We start from the raw sequence: 15,225 nt of genomic DNA, 5'->3' as shown, positions 1-15,225 counted from the left end.
GAGAGCGGAAAAGGCGCTCCTCTCTTTTCGGTGTGGGGGGGGTGTTGTCCTCCTTTTCCTCCCCTCTTCCACCCCCACCCCCCACCCCCACCCCCCCATTCCCCCGTTTCTCGGAAACCGGGCATCGCTTCGCTTCGGCTCGGCGCGTTTCCAGTGACCGCCAGCTGCCGGGCTGGCCCCCGACAGCCGTGTGGGACCCATCGGGGCGGGACGAGGCGGCGGGAGGCGGGGAGGGACGGGGGAAAAACGTTACCGAAAGGCGCGGGGGGGGCAACCGGGAGGGAGGCGTGCGAGGGGCAGCGCCTCAGCCGCGGGGGAGGCCCGCGGGGGGATTAAAGGGCGCGGATACCTGAGGGGGCCGGCGGGGAGGGAGGAAGGGAGGCAGGGAGGCAGGGAGACAGGGACAAGCCGGCCGCCCTTCCGAGGAGAGAGGAGGTGGGGCGTCAGGGGGCGACCAGCCGCTCTCCTCCCGCGGCTGCCGGCGCGTCCCCGCGCCCGCCGCCCCGCCATGTGGCCCCTGGTGGCTCTCTGCTGTTGGGGGGGGCTGTCGCTGTCGCTGTCGCCGTCGCAGGGCCGGGCGGGCAGCCCGCCGGGCTCCCTCTCCCGCGCCCCGACTTTGGCGTCACCCCCGCTGGCGGCGCCGGCGCTGCCCGACACGACGGAGAGCAAAGTGGAGAAGCTGGGACGCGCCTTCAAGCGCCAGGTGCGGCGGCTGCGGGCGCGCAGCGGGCGGCTGGAGCTGGTGTTCCTGGTGGACGAGTCGTCGAGCGTCGGGCCGGCCAACTTCCTCAGCGAGCTGCGCTTCGTCAAGAAGCTGCTCTCCGACTTTCCCGTGGTGCCCGCGGCCACGCGCGTCGCCATCGTCACCTTCTCCTCGCGCAGCAACGTGGTGCCACGCGTGGATTACATCTCCCGGCGGCGGCCGCAGCAGCATAAGTGCGCTCTGCTGGGACGCGAGATCCCCGCCATCGCCTACCGCGGCGGCGGCACCTACACCAAGGGCGCCTTCCAGCAGGCGGCGGTGAGACGGGGCGGCGGGCGGGAGGCTGTGCCCTGCGCTGTGCCCTGCGCTGTGCCCTGCGCTGTGCCCTGCGCTGTGCCCTGCGCTGTGCCCTGCGCTGGGGGGCCTGGCAACGCGGCGCGGGGGGGATGCGGTGTGAGGAAGAGTGCGGTGAGAAGCGCGGTGGGACCTGTGCTGAGCGGTGCGGTGAGGGTGAGGTGAGGGGTGGTGCGGCGCGGTGCGCTGTGGCAAGGCGAGGTCTCGGCAGCGAGGGAAATCGCGGCTCCATGCGCGGCGCGGGACTGCTCGGGGTGTTGGGGCGTGACGGCTCGGGGTGTGGTGTGCTGGACAGTGTTGTGTGTGCGAGTGTGGCCTTCCGTGCCGTGCGAGGGTGTTCGGCGCCACGGGATTTAGGGCTGTATGATGGGATGTGGAATGGTGTGGTTGGGATGCGGAATAGTCCGGTCAGGGCAATTAGTCATTATCGTCCCGTGCTGTCGATGCCTGCGACTCCCATATTTTCTGCTGCCCTTGCAAACAAATGTGCGAAATTCACTCTCTGAAGGGGCATGGAGCCCATGCGTCTATTTCAGAAGTGATATATGAGACAACTCTGGCATCTGAAATGTCTGCCTTGTTTTATGGTTGGGGGACTTGGGTACCCAATAGCTATCAGCAGTCAGATACCAAATACTGTCGCCAGGAGACTGCTTTAATTGCTGATGACTGACAAAGGTGCCCTTAAGTGTGTATACTATACCAGCAAATAGAAGAATGTCCAGGAACATTTCCAGACCCTGGAACACAATCATCTGTAGCGTTGTCGTACAGACCCATGGCAGAACTTTGCTTTAGGCAGCTCCTGGGCATGTATTCGCACTTGATCATGCTGGGGAGGCTTCCCAGTAGATGGTTCATGGACGGCCAGTCCACTCTGGAAACATTTTTTACCAGGCTGCTCGTTGTCATTTGCCCTGTGGGTGCAGGACCAACCCACAAAACAAGTCGCTTTCTCTGAGTTTTTACATCTAGTTTCTGGTAGTGTTCGGTAGCTGAGCATTGGTGTACTTGTGTTGAAACATCTTCTGGGTTCTCATTTGCAGTTGAAGAGCCAGACTGCAAGAGGTGCATCACTGCTGGGCATATGAAATTGGCAAAGCTTATTCACTTCACATTTGGCAGGAGAAAGCAATTGTCTAATGTGCTCGGAGCTGCATGTTTGAAACCTGGTTTAGGAAAATGCATCCCTATATTAGATCTTCCACTCTGAAGGGAAGGGGTGTTATGTGAAATAGTTAAATGATACAAGTTAAAAATAACGGTTACAAACAAAATATGAGCTTAAGATATACCATCTGTTTTCTTGATACAGACTCTTGACTAATGATATCTTTAAAGTGAAATAAACAAAAATTCCCTTCAGAAACCTACAATTTAGTTTCATGAGCCCAGCTAAACTTTGTGGCTGCAACAGCATGACTGTCATTTTACACTGTGGTCTTATAAGAATGTGGGAAGAAAAATATTCACATGGTGACAGGGAGAACTGCAATAGAATGACAAGGTTAAATTCCAGTCTGCTTGCTGGCTCTTGATTAAAAATACTGTACTGTGGTTTTGTTCAGTACGATTTCTTCATGTCAGACAAATTAACATCTTAAGGGAACACACTCTTTTCTAGGCAGTCTTCTGAAAATGACTGTTCTAAGTTTAAAATACTACTACTGGAAGATCTCTATTTAAAGTCTAATAAAACTGTTAATTCCCTCTGGACTCTTACACTGCTGTCTTTTGTTTTTAACTGTATTTTGGTACAACTGTAATTATTTCTTCTTTCACTTTTCTAAAATGTCACTTTTTTTTTTCTTATTTTACACTTTAATGTGGGGTTTCTTCTGCTTCTGACTAGAATTCTCTGCTTCTTTTCCAGACTCAAAAGTTTCTGTGAAGCATTACAAAGCCCCCAAAATAGTATCAGTTATGTGTTGTAGTAACACAAAATGAAGGAAAGTGCTGTTAGAATAATCCCAGCTCTTAAATCTTCATGCAGCACTCTTGATTGGTAGTGATAAAGTGATTAATTCATGTCTGTGACAGTTCTTCAGAAACTACTGTGGAGGGAGAGAGATAAGTGAATTCTGCAAGGTCATCAGGCCAGTTAGAGTCTGACCTGTGAACACCAGTGAACAGGAGCAAGATTTACATAGCAGTTGCTCAGCAGGTCTCAGAACCTGTGGCAGCAAAACCATTTATTTAACACCATCCTAAAACAAGAGCTGCTCACTTTGACAAGTTGTTGCACAACCACATGATGTCCATCTTCTTTGAAAACATAAAGGAGTTCTCTTTGGCTCTGCAGTTTTGCATCCTCTCCAAAGGTGCTTCACAGAGCAGAGTTTCTGTGTTTTGTCAAAGCTGTCCATGCTCATTTTTGCCACTTGGGCCACACTTTGACATTCTTACCTAGCAGACTGAAGATAAATTCAGTGATGTTTACAGAAATATGCTGTATGTACCACAAGAGACAGTGGCAGGAGATGCCACCTGGATCAAGAGGGCTGACCCAGGTGGTGTCAGTGTTTGGGTTTGACACCCTCTTTGGGAATTTCATGCCACACTTGAGCCAGCAAGTGCTCATGTTCATCAGTCTTTCTTTTAAGGCACATGCAAATAGTCTAAGAAAGGGGAGGGCGCTGAGCTCACTCATGCAAAAGTTTTTGGTTTCAGTTTTTCACAGCATGAGTTCATGGGACAGCACAAACTACATGCAGCTTATGTTAAGCAGATTGCTTATTGCATTATGGAAAGCTACAGAGCTGTTGTGACAGCAAGAAAGAACCAGAGCAGAACTGAAAATACAAACAGGTGTGAGTGAGCAAGCATTGGTGCTGATGACTAAGGAATACATATAAATCCAAATATCTTAGTAGTCATAACTTAAGAATTTCTGAGCTGTAGTCACCTCTATTGGAGCTTCTGATCCTGAGAGATAACCACTGCTAACACCACCCATTGCACCTCATTGGAGGGATGTGCATTTGTTGCCAGATGACTTCTAAAATAGAAATGGGGGATCATCATACAACGTTGGAAGTTTTATGGGGTGTTCTTGTCTTGGCAGCCAAGACTCACAGTTTCATATATGCCAGCATTGATGTCCCAGCTTTTGATGAGCAGTTTAAAGATCCGGAAGCTGCACTGATTTCTGTGGGCTACTCCATGTGCAACCTTTTGACAAAAGAACATCTGCTTCTAAGAGGACAGACTTGTTTCTTGCTTCTAAGAGGACAGACTTGTTTACTTCCTCTTTCAGTGTAAGTAAAATGGGAAGTGTTTCACTTCAAAACTGAGCTGGAAGTTGTAGGTATGCATTACTGTTCAGCAGAAGTTATAGACAGCACTCAGCCAGTCTTAGGCAAACCAGTTGTTCTAAACAGTCTGGCAAAGTGGTGGCTGAGGGAGGCTTTGGGAGTCATTCTGTGTTAGTGTAATAATTGTTGCATTAAAAGTCTTCTTGCTTTTGTAATTCATCTTCACTCTATTGAAATTGGTGGTATATGTAAGCAGAAGGTTTGTCAACAGCACCTACAGAATAAGGTGACACATTTTCTGAGTGTGTGGTCCCTGAAATCTGGTTTTGAATCTAACGTGGAGCATGACAAATGGCCAATCAGCATGTCAAGTCCAGTGTTCTGTTGTTGTCCAATTAAAAAACGTTTTAAAAAGTCCCCTGAAAGAATGTAAGCACTTATCAATTGAGAATAAACAGTTATATTGCTTATTTAGTGCTTGTTTAAATAAGTAATGATGGCTCTGTTTCTTCTGTATGTCAAAATCATTAAAGTACAAGATACAATATTGTTGCCCACTGGGAAGATTAGCTTTTAATTTCTGTGCATTTGCAGGTTAAGGATCTCATTTTCAAAATAATAAAAAAAAATTAGTTGATGCAAAGGAAATTGAAAATCTTTGCACAGAATCACAGAATATGCCAAGTAGGAAGGGACCCACATGAAATATTGAGTCCAAGTCCTGACCTTCCATCCATTCCTAAAAGTCACATCATGTGCCTAAGAGTATCGTCCAAAAGCTTCTTGAAAAGTCAGGCTTGGTGCTGTGACCACTTCCCTGGGGAGCCTATTCCAGCATCCAACCACGCTCTAGGGGAAGAACCTCTTTCTAACATCCAACCTAAACCTCCCCTGACACAGCTTCAGGCAGTTCCCTCAAGTGCTGTGTCTAGTCACCACAGAGAAGAGATCAGTGCCTGCTCCTTCTCCTCTCTTCCCAGGAAAGTTAAAGACCGGAGTGAGGTCTCCACTCAGTCTCCTCCAGGCTGAACAGGCCAAGTGCCCTCAGCTGCTTCTCATAATGGCTTCCCCTCAAGGCCCCTAACCATCTTCACTGCCCTCCTTTGGACACTCTCCCATAGCTTAATATCTTTCTTATATTGTAGCACCCAAAACTGCCACACTATTCAAAGTGAGGCCGCCCCAGTGCAGAGCAGAGCGGGACAATCCCCTCCCTCGACCGGCTGGTGATGCTTTGCCTGATGCCCCCCAGGACAGGGTTGGCCCTCCTGGCTGCCAGGGCACTGCTGACCCAGATTCAACTTGCCATGGACCAGAACCCCCAGGTCCTTTTCCATGGCACTGCTTTCCAGCCTCTCATTCTCCAGTCTGTATGAACATCCGGGGTTGGCCCATCCCAGGTGCAGAATCTGACATTTCTTCTTGTTGAACTTCATTCGGTTGGTGATTGCCCAGTCCTTTAATTTGTCCAGGTCTTTCTGCAAGGCCTCCCTGTCTTCAGGGGAGCCAACAGCTCCTCCCAGTTTTATGTTGTCTGCAGAGTTGCTTACCTGTATCCGAGTCATTTATTGAAGCTGTTGAAGAGCACAGGGCCCAAGATGGGACCCTGTGGAACCCCACTAGTGACAGGTCACCAGTCTAATATTACCCCATTCACTGTCACCCTCTGTGCTTGACCTGTGAGCCAATTGCTCACCCAGCCCATGATGTGTTTATCCAGCTGTGGTCTGGCCGTTTTGTCCAGAAGGATCCTGTGAAAGACAATATAAAAAGCTTTTCTGAAATCCAAAAAGATTACATCAACTGGCTTCCCTTGATCAACTGGGTGGGTTACCTTGTCATAGAAGGAAATCAGGTTTGATAAGCAGGACTTTTTTCTCATAAAGCTGTTCTTAACATGTACATAGTTTAAGTTTTTTTTTATTTTAAATAAAACAGTGCCCTCACTGGGAAGATGAACACTCAGAATCGTATATGTTGTATGTTTATCAAGAATGTGTTTATGGATTTTTATTTCTATAACCTCTGCAAAATGAGCAGCTGATAACAAGAGAGCAGCAGATTCTAGGCTGATGATCTTTGACATCATGCTCTAAATATCTTAGGTCAGTTAGAGCTAACTGACTTGATGACAGTGTTGGGGCTCTCTAAGTTTTAATATGGCTTTGACAGTCAATATTAAAGATACAGTGGAAAAAACTGAAGTTAGCCTGGTTTACCTCTGTGATCACCTCTAAAATTGCAGAGCTGGGAGGTAGGGATTATTGGTCAAATTGAAAGTAGAGTTCTTGTCAGCAATCACTAGTGTCAAATCTAAATCACCACTTTTAATCAGTTTAGTGTTTGTGAAAAGTTCTGGTCCTGCATACTGCAGCCTTGCATGAGATTTGTTCACAAGATTAATGCATCAGGGTCAGAGGCAAGATACACATCTGCACATTGTTCATTGTCTTTAGACCTAGCCTGAAATGTGGCTGCTTTAAGAAATTATTAAGTAGTTAATTTTTATTCTGACTCTTTTGGCCGGGACAGGCAAAAAGTGCTCTGCTTAGCATCATATCTGGGGCTGGCTAATCAGGATTAATATTTTCTTAGGTTGAAAACCTGTTTTTTGGAAATTGATCTGTTTGTGCTTCCAAAATTGTGTCCTGAATTTGGGTCTAAGCAGAAGTTGTGATTTGGAAGTCTGATGTTTAGCAGATTATCCACTCATTATCTTCCCTTTAACTTAAGCACAATTTGGTTTTAAAATGCTAAAATATGTGCCTTATAAAAAGCACTGAAGGATTCTACTATATATCCCTCAGCCTCATCTCTTCATTGAGGCAAACTGAGTTTATCAGTGTGAGGTAGTAAAGGGAGACAGCCTGGCTTCAGGCACAGACTGCAGTGCCTCATCCTGTGAGTCTGTACTCCAGTAGAGACCACTGGTAGGGTCATCCCCATGCACAGTACCTCTATATGGCAGTGCTGCACTAGGTGAGCTGAAGCCCTTTATTCCAGTGCTGCCCTCTCCACTGAGTATGTAGGAAGCTGCACATGCATGGATACACCACCTGCCTCTAGACCCTGATTACCACCTACTTAATCTCACTAATTTTTTAATTTTCTTCTTTCTCCAGTATCCCTAGAAGCAGTACACTTGGTAGTTCTGATGAATAAAAGGCAAAAAAATACTAGTGAGTGTTCTGTTCTTCATTGCTTTTTAAAGCATTGTTATTCATGGCTTGAAAAAGTCACTTGCCAGTTCTCTTTAATGTTCTGTACTGCATGCCCCCCCTACAACATGGGTTTTATACCTTTGAACATACTCCAACAGTATGTTCATGGTAGTACTAAGGATAAGTAGGAGCACTGCAAAATATTGTATAAAAAGAATTGTTGTCCAGTGGAGTGATTTACACTACTTTCATGCAAAATTTTATGGCTCACTAAAACCTGGCTTGACAGCATTCAAGTTACCATCTATGCTTACACTTTCACACAGTTCCTGGCCAAGGAATTTGCTCACGCAACTCGGTGTCTTTGAGAATGGCAAATCAGCCCAGTAACGCTACTGTTCTCTTGTTGTTTGTTGATTTCTGAGTGTTTATTATGGCATATTGTTTGTTGCTTGTTGCACTGCCGAGAGTTTGATCAGCAGTATTCAGAGGTGCTTGTAAAAGAAGACTGGGTTTGCTTGTGTAGCCGCAGCCCCACACTCTTCCATAGAAGTTTAAAAAATATATGAACCTGAAAGCTAGGCAAACCAATATGACACTTAAAGAAAGTAATCCATTCTGGAAGCTTTTCAAGATGACAGCTGTAAAAGTGTCAGCATCCACTGTGTAGCATATCTGCCAAGACAAACCTCCCTTAGAAGGCACACTCTTTAAATAAAGTAGAGTGCCAGAAAGCCTTTAGCCATTTCCCAGTGTAACATACAGAGGCAGAAGTAAGAAACTTGGGATACTGCTGCAGGACTTAACACAAATCTCACTGATATATTATCAGAACTGGTTGCACAATAAATTAAATCTTTCACTGCTGTGGTATCTTGATGATATCATCCTAAATGTTTCAGGAATAGAGATTCCTTTTCAGGATAAAATTATTTTTTGTTGTTGTCTCAGAGCCTTTGCTGGAGGAGTCTAATTATAAGTACCTTCTTTACCCAGTCTTTAAAAGTTAGCGCCTTCACAGAGAAATCAGTCTTAGCATTTGCTTTGCTCCAGAGGTATGAAGACAAACCAGAAAAGCTGCAGCGTGATTTGTTCCAAGAATGGGAAATAATTTCCCAGCATTAAAATTTTGAAGAAGTCAGGACAAAATCAGTTGGTTTATTTTTAATGCGTTTTGTAGACTTACAAGAGGTCTTTACACCAAAATGAATCATATTTAGCAGTATTTCCTAACACGAGCTTCCATGTTAATATTCCGTAAGACATTTATTTTGCATGTTCTGTGATACATATTTTGTCCTTTGTCCTCCTGTTCCACGTGTTACTGGAATTTGTAAGTCAAATTTTGTAGTGAGACGAAATGTTTGTGGTGGTCAGAATTTTCTGACTTTTCTAGGTGCAGAAATTAAAATCATTATTGCCTTTAGCAACAGGTAGGCTCTTCATATGAACAGGGACCTATTCAAATCTGGGAGCTACTTACTTCTCTGTGATGTTAACACAATTCAAAACAAAGGTTTTTGTTAAAATTATGATGGTCCCTTTGGTTCAGGGTCTCACTGGTAACTTCAACCAGGAAGACAAAGAGCCTCTTTGAACGTGAACAGCAGTCTGTAAAAAGCTTTAGAGTTCAGGGGCGTGGTGCTCTGCTGGACATACACAGCATAAACAGGTAATCAGGGACTCTTATTGCTCTACCAAATACTCCCCAGCACCCACTTGGTCCGGGAAAGCTCTTAGCAATGATAACGTTGTGTTAATGTTGCTCAATTCTAGCAGTCCTGGAGCAAAAAAAAATGTAAATGTATATTCAGAAGATAATTGAGCAGTGGCAGCTGGCAGTAGATGGGCAAGGTTATGAATTGTGTTTGTCCTTGTGGAATTAATTTTTCTGTTCAGCTCTTTTTTCCCTCTGCTTTTTTTAAAGTAATAAATGGTTAAAGCAAACACAAAAGAAACAAATATTTGGCAGATGTACTAGTCAATAGTGTTGTGAATGCTTGGTCTGAAAATACATGGAGATCAATTACATATTCAGTAAAATATTCTCGAGTCCTTGTTTTTATTATTAGCAGAAGACTGAAGCAATATTAGTGAATTCAAGTCACAACTTTGTTATTTTAATGATGGAAATTGCTCACAGACAAAGAGAACTAGGATTTTTAGTTTTTCAAATCAAACTGAGATCTATTAGCAAGATGATATTTTGAATATGGCACACAACATAGCAGCATATAAGGACCCCCAGCAATGTTTCAAAGTCCTGATAAAGTTGTTAGAAGGTTGTATAGGACCATGAGCTCAGAAAACGGCTTTGTACATAACATGCTTTGTGTTTTAAATGTCCTGGTTAGAAGATGAAGAATACATATGTTAGTTGTTTCCTGGAAACTAGGCGCATTCTGTTCTTTCTAGTTCAGGGCTCAAAACTGCAAGCCACACAATTTCAAGTCACCAGATCCAACAGTCCTAAAACAACTGTGTAAGCCAAAGTTCTGCGTAGTCATTCCTATTTTTGCAAAGCCAGTAGTGGTCTTGGATTATTTGTTTTTCTCTTTAGGTTGCTCAGGACTGTGTCCAAGTTGGGTTTTGAGTATTTCTGGGGATAGAGATCCCATAAACTCTCAGGGCAACCTGTTTCAGTGGTTGATCACCTTTGCAGTAAAAATACTGTTTCATAGGATCACAGAATCACAGAGTATGCTGAGTTGGAAGGGACCAACAAGGATCATCAAGTCCTACTCTTAACCCTGCACAGGACCATCCCCAAAAGTCACACCATATGCCCAAGACTGTCATCCAAATGCTTCTTAAACTCTGTCAGGCTTGGTGCTGTGACCTCTTCCCTGGGGATCCTGTTCCAGTGCCCAACCACCCTCTGGATGATGAACCTGTTTCTAACATCCAACCTAAACCTCCCCTGACACATCTTCAGGCCATTCCCCCAGATCCTATGGCTGGTCACCACAGAGAAGAGATCAGTGTCTACCCCTCCTTTTCCCCTCACAAGGAAGTTGTAACTTCAGTGAGGTCTCCCCTCAGTCTCCTCCAGGCTGAACAGACCAAGTGCCCTCAACTGCTTTTCATACAGTGTCCCATCAAGGCCCTTCACCATCTTTGTTGTCCTCCTTTGGACACTCTCCAATAGCTTAGTATCTTTCTTATATTGTGGCACCCAAAAGTGCCACAATATTCAAGGTGAGGCTTCCCCAGTGCAGAGCAGAGCAGGACAGTCCCCTCCCTCAACCAGTTGGTGATGCTTTTGCCTGATGCCCCCCAGGACAGGGTTAGCCCTCCTGGCTGCCAGGGCACTGCTGACTCAGATTCAACTTGTCACTGACCAGGACCTTCAGGTCCCTTTCTATGGCACTTCTTTCCAGCCTCTCATTCTCCAGTCTGTACCAACATGCGGAGTTCGTCCATCCCAGGTACAGAATCCAACACTTCTCCTTGCTGAACTTCATTCAGTTGGTGAGTGCCCAGTCCTTTAATTTGTCCAGGTCTCTTTAAGTGGAATTTTGGTGTTTAAATTTGTGCCTTTTGCCACATAACACCAAGACCCTTATACATCTTCTCTACTCCCCCACTCATTAAGTATTCATATGGACATGGACATGGACATGGACATATGTATAGGGAGTATTTATGTATATAAATTAGATATATATTTATATATGTAATTCAGGTATTTATGTATATACATATACAGGGATATGTACCTTTTGCCTTCTTCCATCTGAACAGTACTAGATCTGTCAGTCTTTCCTCAGATGACATGTCTCTACATGTCCTGGCCATGAGCATACCTGGCTTTTATATCTCTGTGCTTTCATCCACAGAGTGGGGGTGTCTGTCTGACAAAGTTTTAAGATTTACTGAGGTCATACTTGGCAGTTACTTGGAGCACTATTTAAATATCTAGATTATTTCTATAGATACATCTTTTCTCTGAATTATGAGTACATTTTTTTTCTAGGGAAATATCTAATGAAAACTTTAAAGTTAGTTAATTTTTTTTTTGTATATGTAACAGCAGGAGAGTGGCTCTAGAGCTTGTGAACAATTGCAGAAGAAAGAGTTAAAGCTTGGAAACCAAAGCCTCTGACTGTGGAATATCTTTTAGTTCATTTGATTGGAGCAGTGAAAATAGCAGTGTCCAGTGACCAAAAGAAAAGGTGGTAAAATCAGAATTCTGCTGTTTTAGAGAGGGAGCACAAGAGGTGTAGCTAGCTCTTTTATGTAAAGGAATCACAACATTTGTGTCATGATGAATGGGAACTGTGTTTGTCACCCCCTTGCTTTGCATTACTCCTGTAAAGGACTAGGTTCCTTAGGGTTGCTCTGGATTCAGTGATAAGATGCCTCATTTCCACTAAAAGCTATGGTTGATTCCAGTACTTGTTATTCTTTGATTTATAGATTATTTATTTGCATAAAATTTTCTACCAGATTTGTGTCTTTTTACCTGCAGGAAGAATGAAAACAAAGATGCCTTGAAACAAAGGTTGAGCTTTGCAAAGACATTTAGCATTGCCATTTCCTTTGTGAATGACATGCAGATCTGCTTCTGAAGCCATCCATGATAAATTAAGATGCACTGTTTTAATATTCAGATGAACATAGAGGTCAAATCTATGCAGTGCTTAATAGTGAATATATTGTATTATATATAGTTAAATTAATTCTGTTATATTATAAAATGGGAATTATTCCTTTTATAGTGAATAAATGATCCTCTGGAGAAAAGGAATAATCTCATTCTATTCAGAAATCATCCCCTAGGTGTAAGTTTTATGTTATTCCTAGAGTGAAAAGAAATTCAGTGTAACTGGTCGACTGGTATAGTAGACCTGAATGGCTCTTTAGTGGAGGGCTTTCTGTTTTGCTTCTGAAGTGCAGTGGTGTTTCTTCCTGACCTATCACAAGAAACATTCCCTCAGGTAGTGTATTTCCTACAAGGTGAATGCTTGGATAATGTTGTTTTGAGGGCTGGGTTCCAACTTAAGCCTTGTAAGGCAAGCTTCTCCTAGCAAGGATCCTGGGGCTGTCTAACATTACCTAAGGCTTAGTTTGTAAAGGAGAGGTTAACTCATTTCAGTTTGTTTCCCTCTAGACAGATGGAATAGTAACCAATTCTGTATGGTCAGAATATGGTCAGAATGGCTTTCTTTAAAGGCAAACTACAGAGTAAGGACAGGGATCAGGCCCAAGATCATATGTTTACGTGTTGGATGCAGATGATGTAATTGAGGCAGTAACAAAGAACCTTTGATAACATCATTGCTGCGGCTGTCAAGTGTCTGAAGAAGTCTTTGCCCTTGGATGCTCCTTGCCTCCTAATTTTTTATTACAATTCCATGTTCATGTTAAAAACGCTGAATTTAGAGGTTTAGCTGTTTTTGTGACTGTATTAATAGGCTTTAACTTCCCTTTACAGTAGTGAACTTCTAGAGGAGGATTTTGTACAACAACTCTTATTGCACAAGGCTTCATTTTTTAATTCTAAGGGCTGTTATTGGCACAAAAAATTGGGCAAGTCTGCCAGATATTTGTGCACACTAAACAGACACTGAATACAATACAGATGGTAATAACTTTTTGCTAGTGTGAAAAGAATGTTTTAGTTGAGATCTGGAAGGTTTACTGAAACTGACTGATCTGTCACTCCTGTAAAAGAAGTGTAGACAAGAAAATAGTTACTAAAATGGTAAAAGACTAGGTATTTCTAGTGACCCCACGCATTTCCTGTCAATCATCAAGAGCGTAAATTGTTTTGTTTTGTTTGTACTTATCCCTTATTAATTTATAGCATTGACCAAATGGGCTGTGTTCTCAGTTAAACATGTCATTCAGCACTGCATTTGAGTTACGGCTTGTGCTCAGTTTCATTTGACAGTAAAATCAAAAGCAGATGTGGATATTCATTCCAAAGAAACAGGTTCTCAGGATCCTTTTAAATTCCTATTACTGTTTAGTGGGCTTTTAAACTATATTTATTGAAGAGCATGACAATTTAAGAAGGGACTGCAAAGCCTTGTCATGAAAAAAAGTCATCTTTATGTAGATATAGTGCAGAAAGTTGGCAGGGACTGTTGAAATACGTGGAATGATCTCTCTGTGTGTTTATGAGTTTTGGGGTTAAGTGAACAGACATTTAAAAATATATGATATTTCTGCTGGGGAAAAGAACAGCTTTCAAAACCACTTTCTGGAAAGGGAAGGAGAGAGGTTTCTCTGAGTAGAGGAATGTGAGTCAGGGTTAGAGGAAACAAAAATGATCTGAAATGCCACATAAATACTGTAGAGAAGAGGAAAAGTAATGTGGAGTGCTACCTGGATTGTCGGCAGCTCTGGATGGTGGCCTGTGTCACTGTGCCTGCACAAAAAGAAACAAAACCCTAACTGGACCACCAGACATACACAAATTATTTAAAAATAGACTTTGGTCTCCCCTCCGCCCCATGCTGAATGTTTCTTTCCTTCCCTTGTTATTTCCCTCTGCCGTTATACAGCAGGGATTTTGTGTCTAGAGTTACAGCTGCAAGACATGAGGGCCAAGCTGTTCAGTGGTTTTGTTTTGTTTTGATTTCTAGGGGCAATGTGTAGCAATCTTGTCTGTTTGTCTGTCTGTTTCTCTACTCAGATCCCCTGATGCCTGAATATTCAAGTCCTTGGGCAGCAGGAAGACAGCTTCATGCTCTTTTACCTGTTAGCTCAGTTTGAGTCTGTGTGTGACAGAAGTGCTGTCCTGAAGAGGTGATAGCCCTTTGAGATGCAGAGAACAGAAAACCTGTTTGCTGCCTGCCTTGTCTGAATGTCATGTAGCTAAGGCATATTTTCCCCTCAGAAATGCTCATTTGCTCCTCAAAAATGTTTTTTTTTTTATTGATGCTTCCCATTTACTCAAGTGCTCATCTTTTAAGAGGGCTTGGTAAGCATTTGTTCATGGGATCAGGAGCTTCCTTCTTCGCATAGAAAGACATGAAGAATTTGTGTTTCAGCAGTTTCAGAGGACATTTTTGGCAGTCTAAGTTTGTAAAACAGAGATCCCTGGTAATTTACTAGCAGAATTAAATCATTTATGAGATCTCTGTTGTCCTGGCTAGACTACTGGGGCTCAAGCTAGTTGGTTCATTGTCCATGCAGTCATGTTTCTATATTTAAGGAAAACATGGAAGTTTGGTTACTATCTGAGTATCAATTGCTGAAGAACTAAGGCAATGTGTAATGCCATCCACTACCTTCACCTTCAAAGTTTGTGCACCTTTGTGTTATGGATAGGGAAACAGATACTACAGAAATTGCAAAGCCACATCCTTCAAAAATTAAGCTTTGTTCCCCTTTCTGTACCTGTTATGACATAATCACGAGTTGAAATTGTATTCTGCTGGAGCAAGTCGCATGTAGGGATCTTCAGAGAATTACACTGGCAATCTCCGTTATGTCTCTTAACCCTGTGTAAGTTGTGGTTTTCCCTCAGTTACACATATTCCACAACTTGCATGTATTTGGGACATACTTTCCCACCTTTATTAAGTGATTTGCAGATTGAAAGTTCATTCTTCAAAGATCAAAGATGCAATGGTAGCCAAATCAAATAAGTTCAGATGGAACATATGTTTTCTTCATCTTATTTTTCAAAAAAAAGCCCTTTTCACTGAAACAGCTTGAGACAAACATCCTGAGTGGAGAATTTCAGCCTGAACACTTAAAGAAGTTGGATGGAAGTTTAAGTTGTTTATATTCTATTTTA

The 15,225-nt window shown here is 43.4% G+C and overlaps 1 protein-coding gene across 1 annotated transcript in view; it reads left to right on the top strand.

Annotated features, from left to right (window-relative positions):
- The first annotated feature begins 439 nt into the window (after positions 1-439).
- The window catches only part of SVEP1 (sushi, von Willebrand factor type A, EGF and pentraxin domain containing 1), a 119,751-nt gene continuing 104,965 nt past the window's right edge, over positions 440-15,225 (top strand). The window contains exon 1 of the mRNA XM_027910715.1: positions 440-1,021. Within this exon, the coding sequence (XP_027766516.1) occupies positions 509-1,021 (513 nt within the window). The 5' untranslated portion in view covers positions 440-508. The remainder of the gene's footprint in view (positions 1,022-15,225) is intronic.

The sequence above is a fragment of the Empidonax traillii genome, unplaced genomic scaffold, assembly GCF_003031625.1.
Source record: "Empidonax traillii isolate 1590-97213 ecotype Southwest subspecies unplaced genomic scaffold, ASM303162v1 scaffold3:size4013460, whole genome shotgun sequence".
Lineage (NCBI taxonomy): Eukaryota > Metazoa > Chordata > Aves > Passeriformes > Tyrannidae > Empidonax > Empidonax traillii.
The sequence above is the reverse complement of the archived record's forward strand: the minus strand, read 5'-3'. Positions and strand labels throughout refer to the sequence as shown.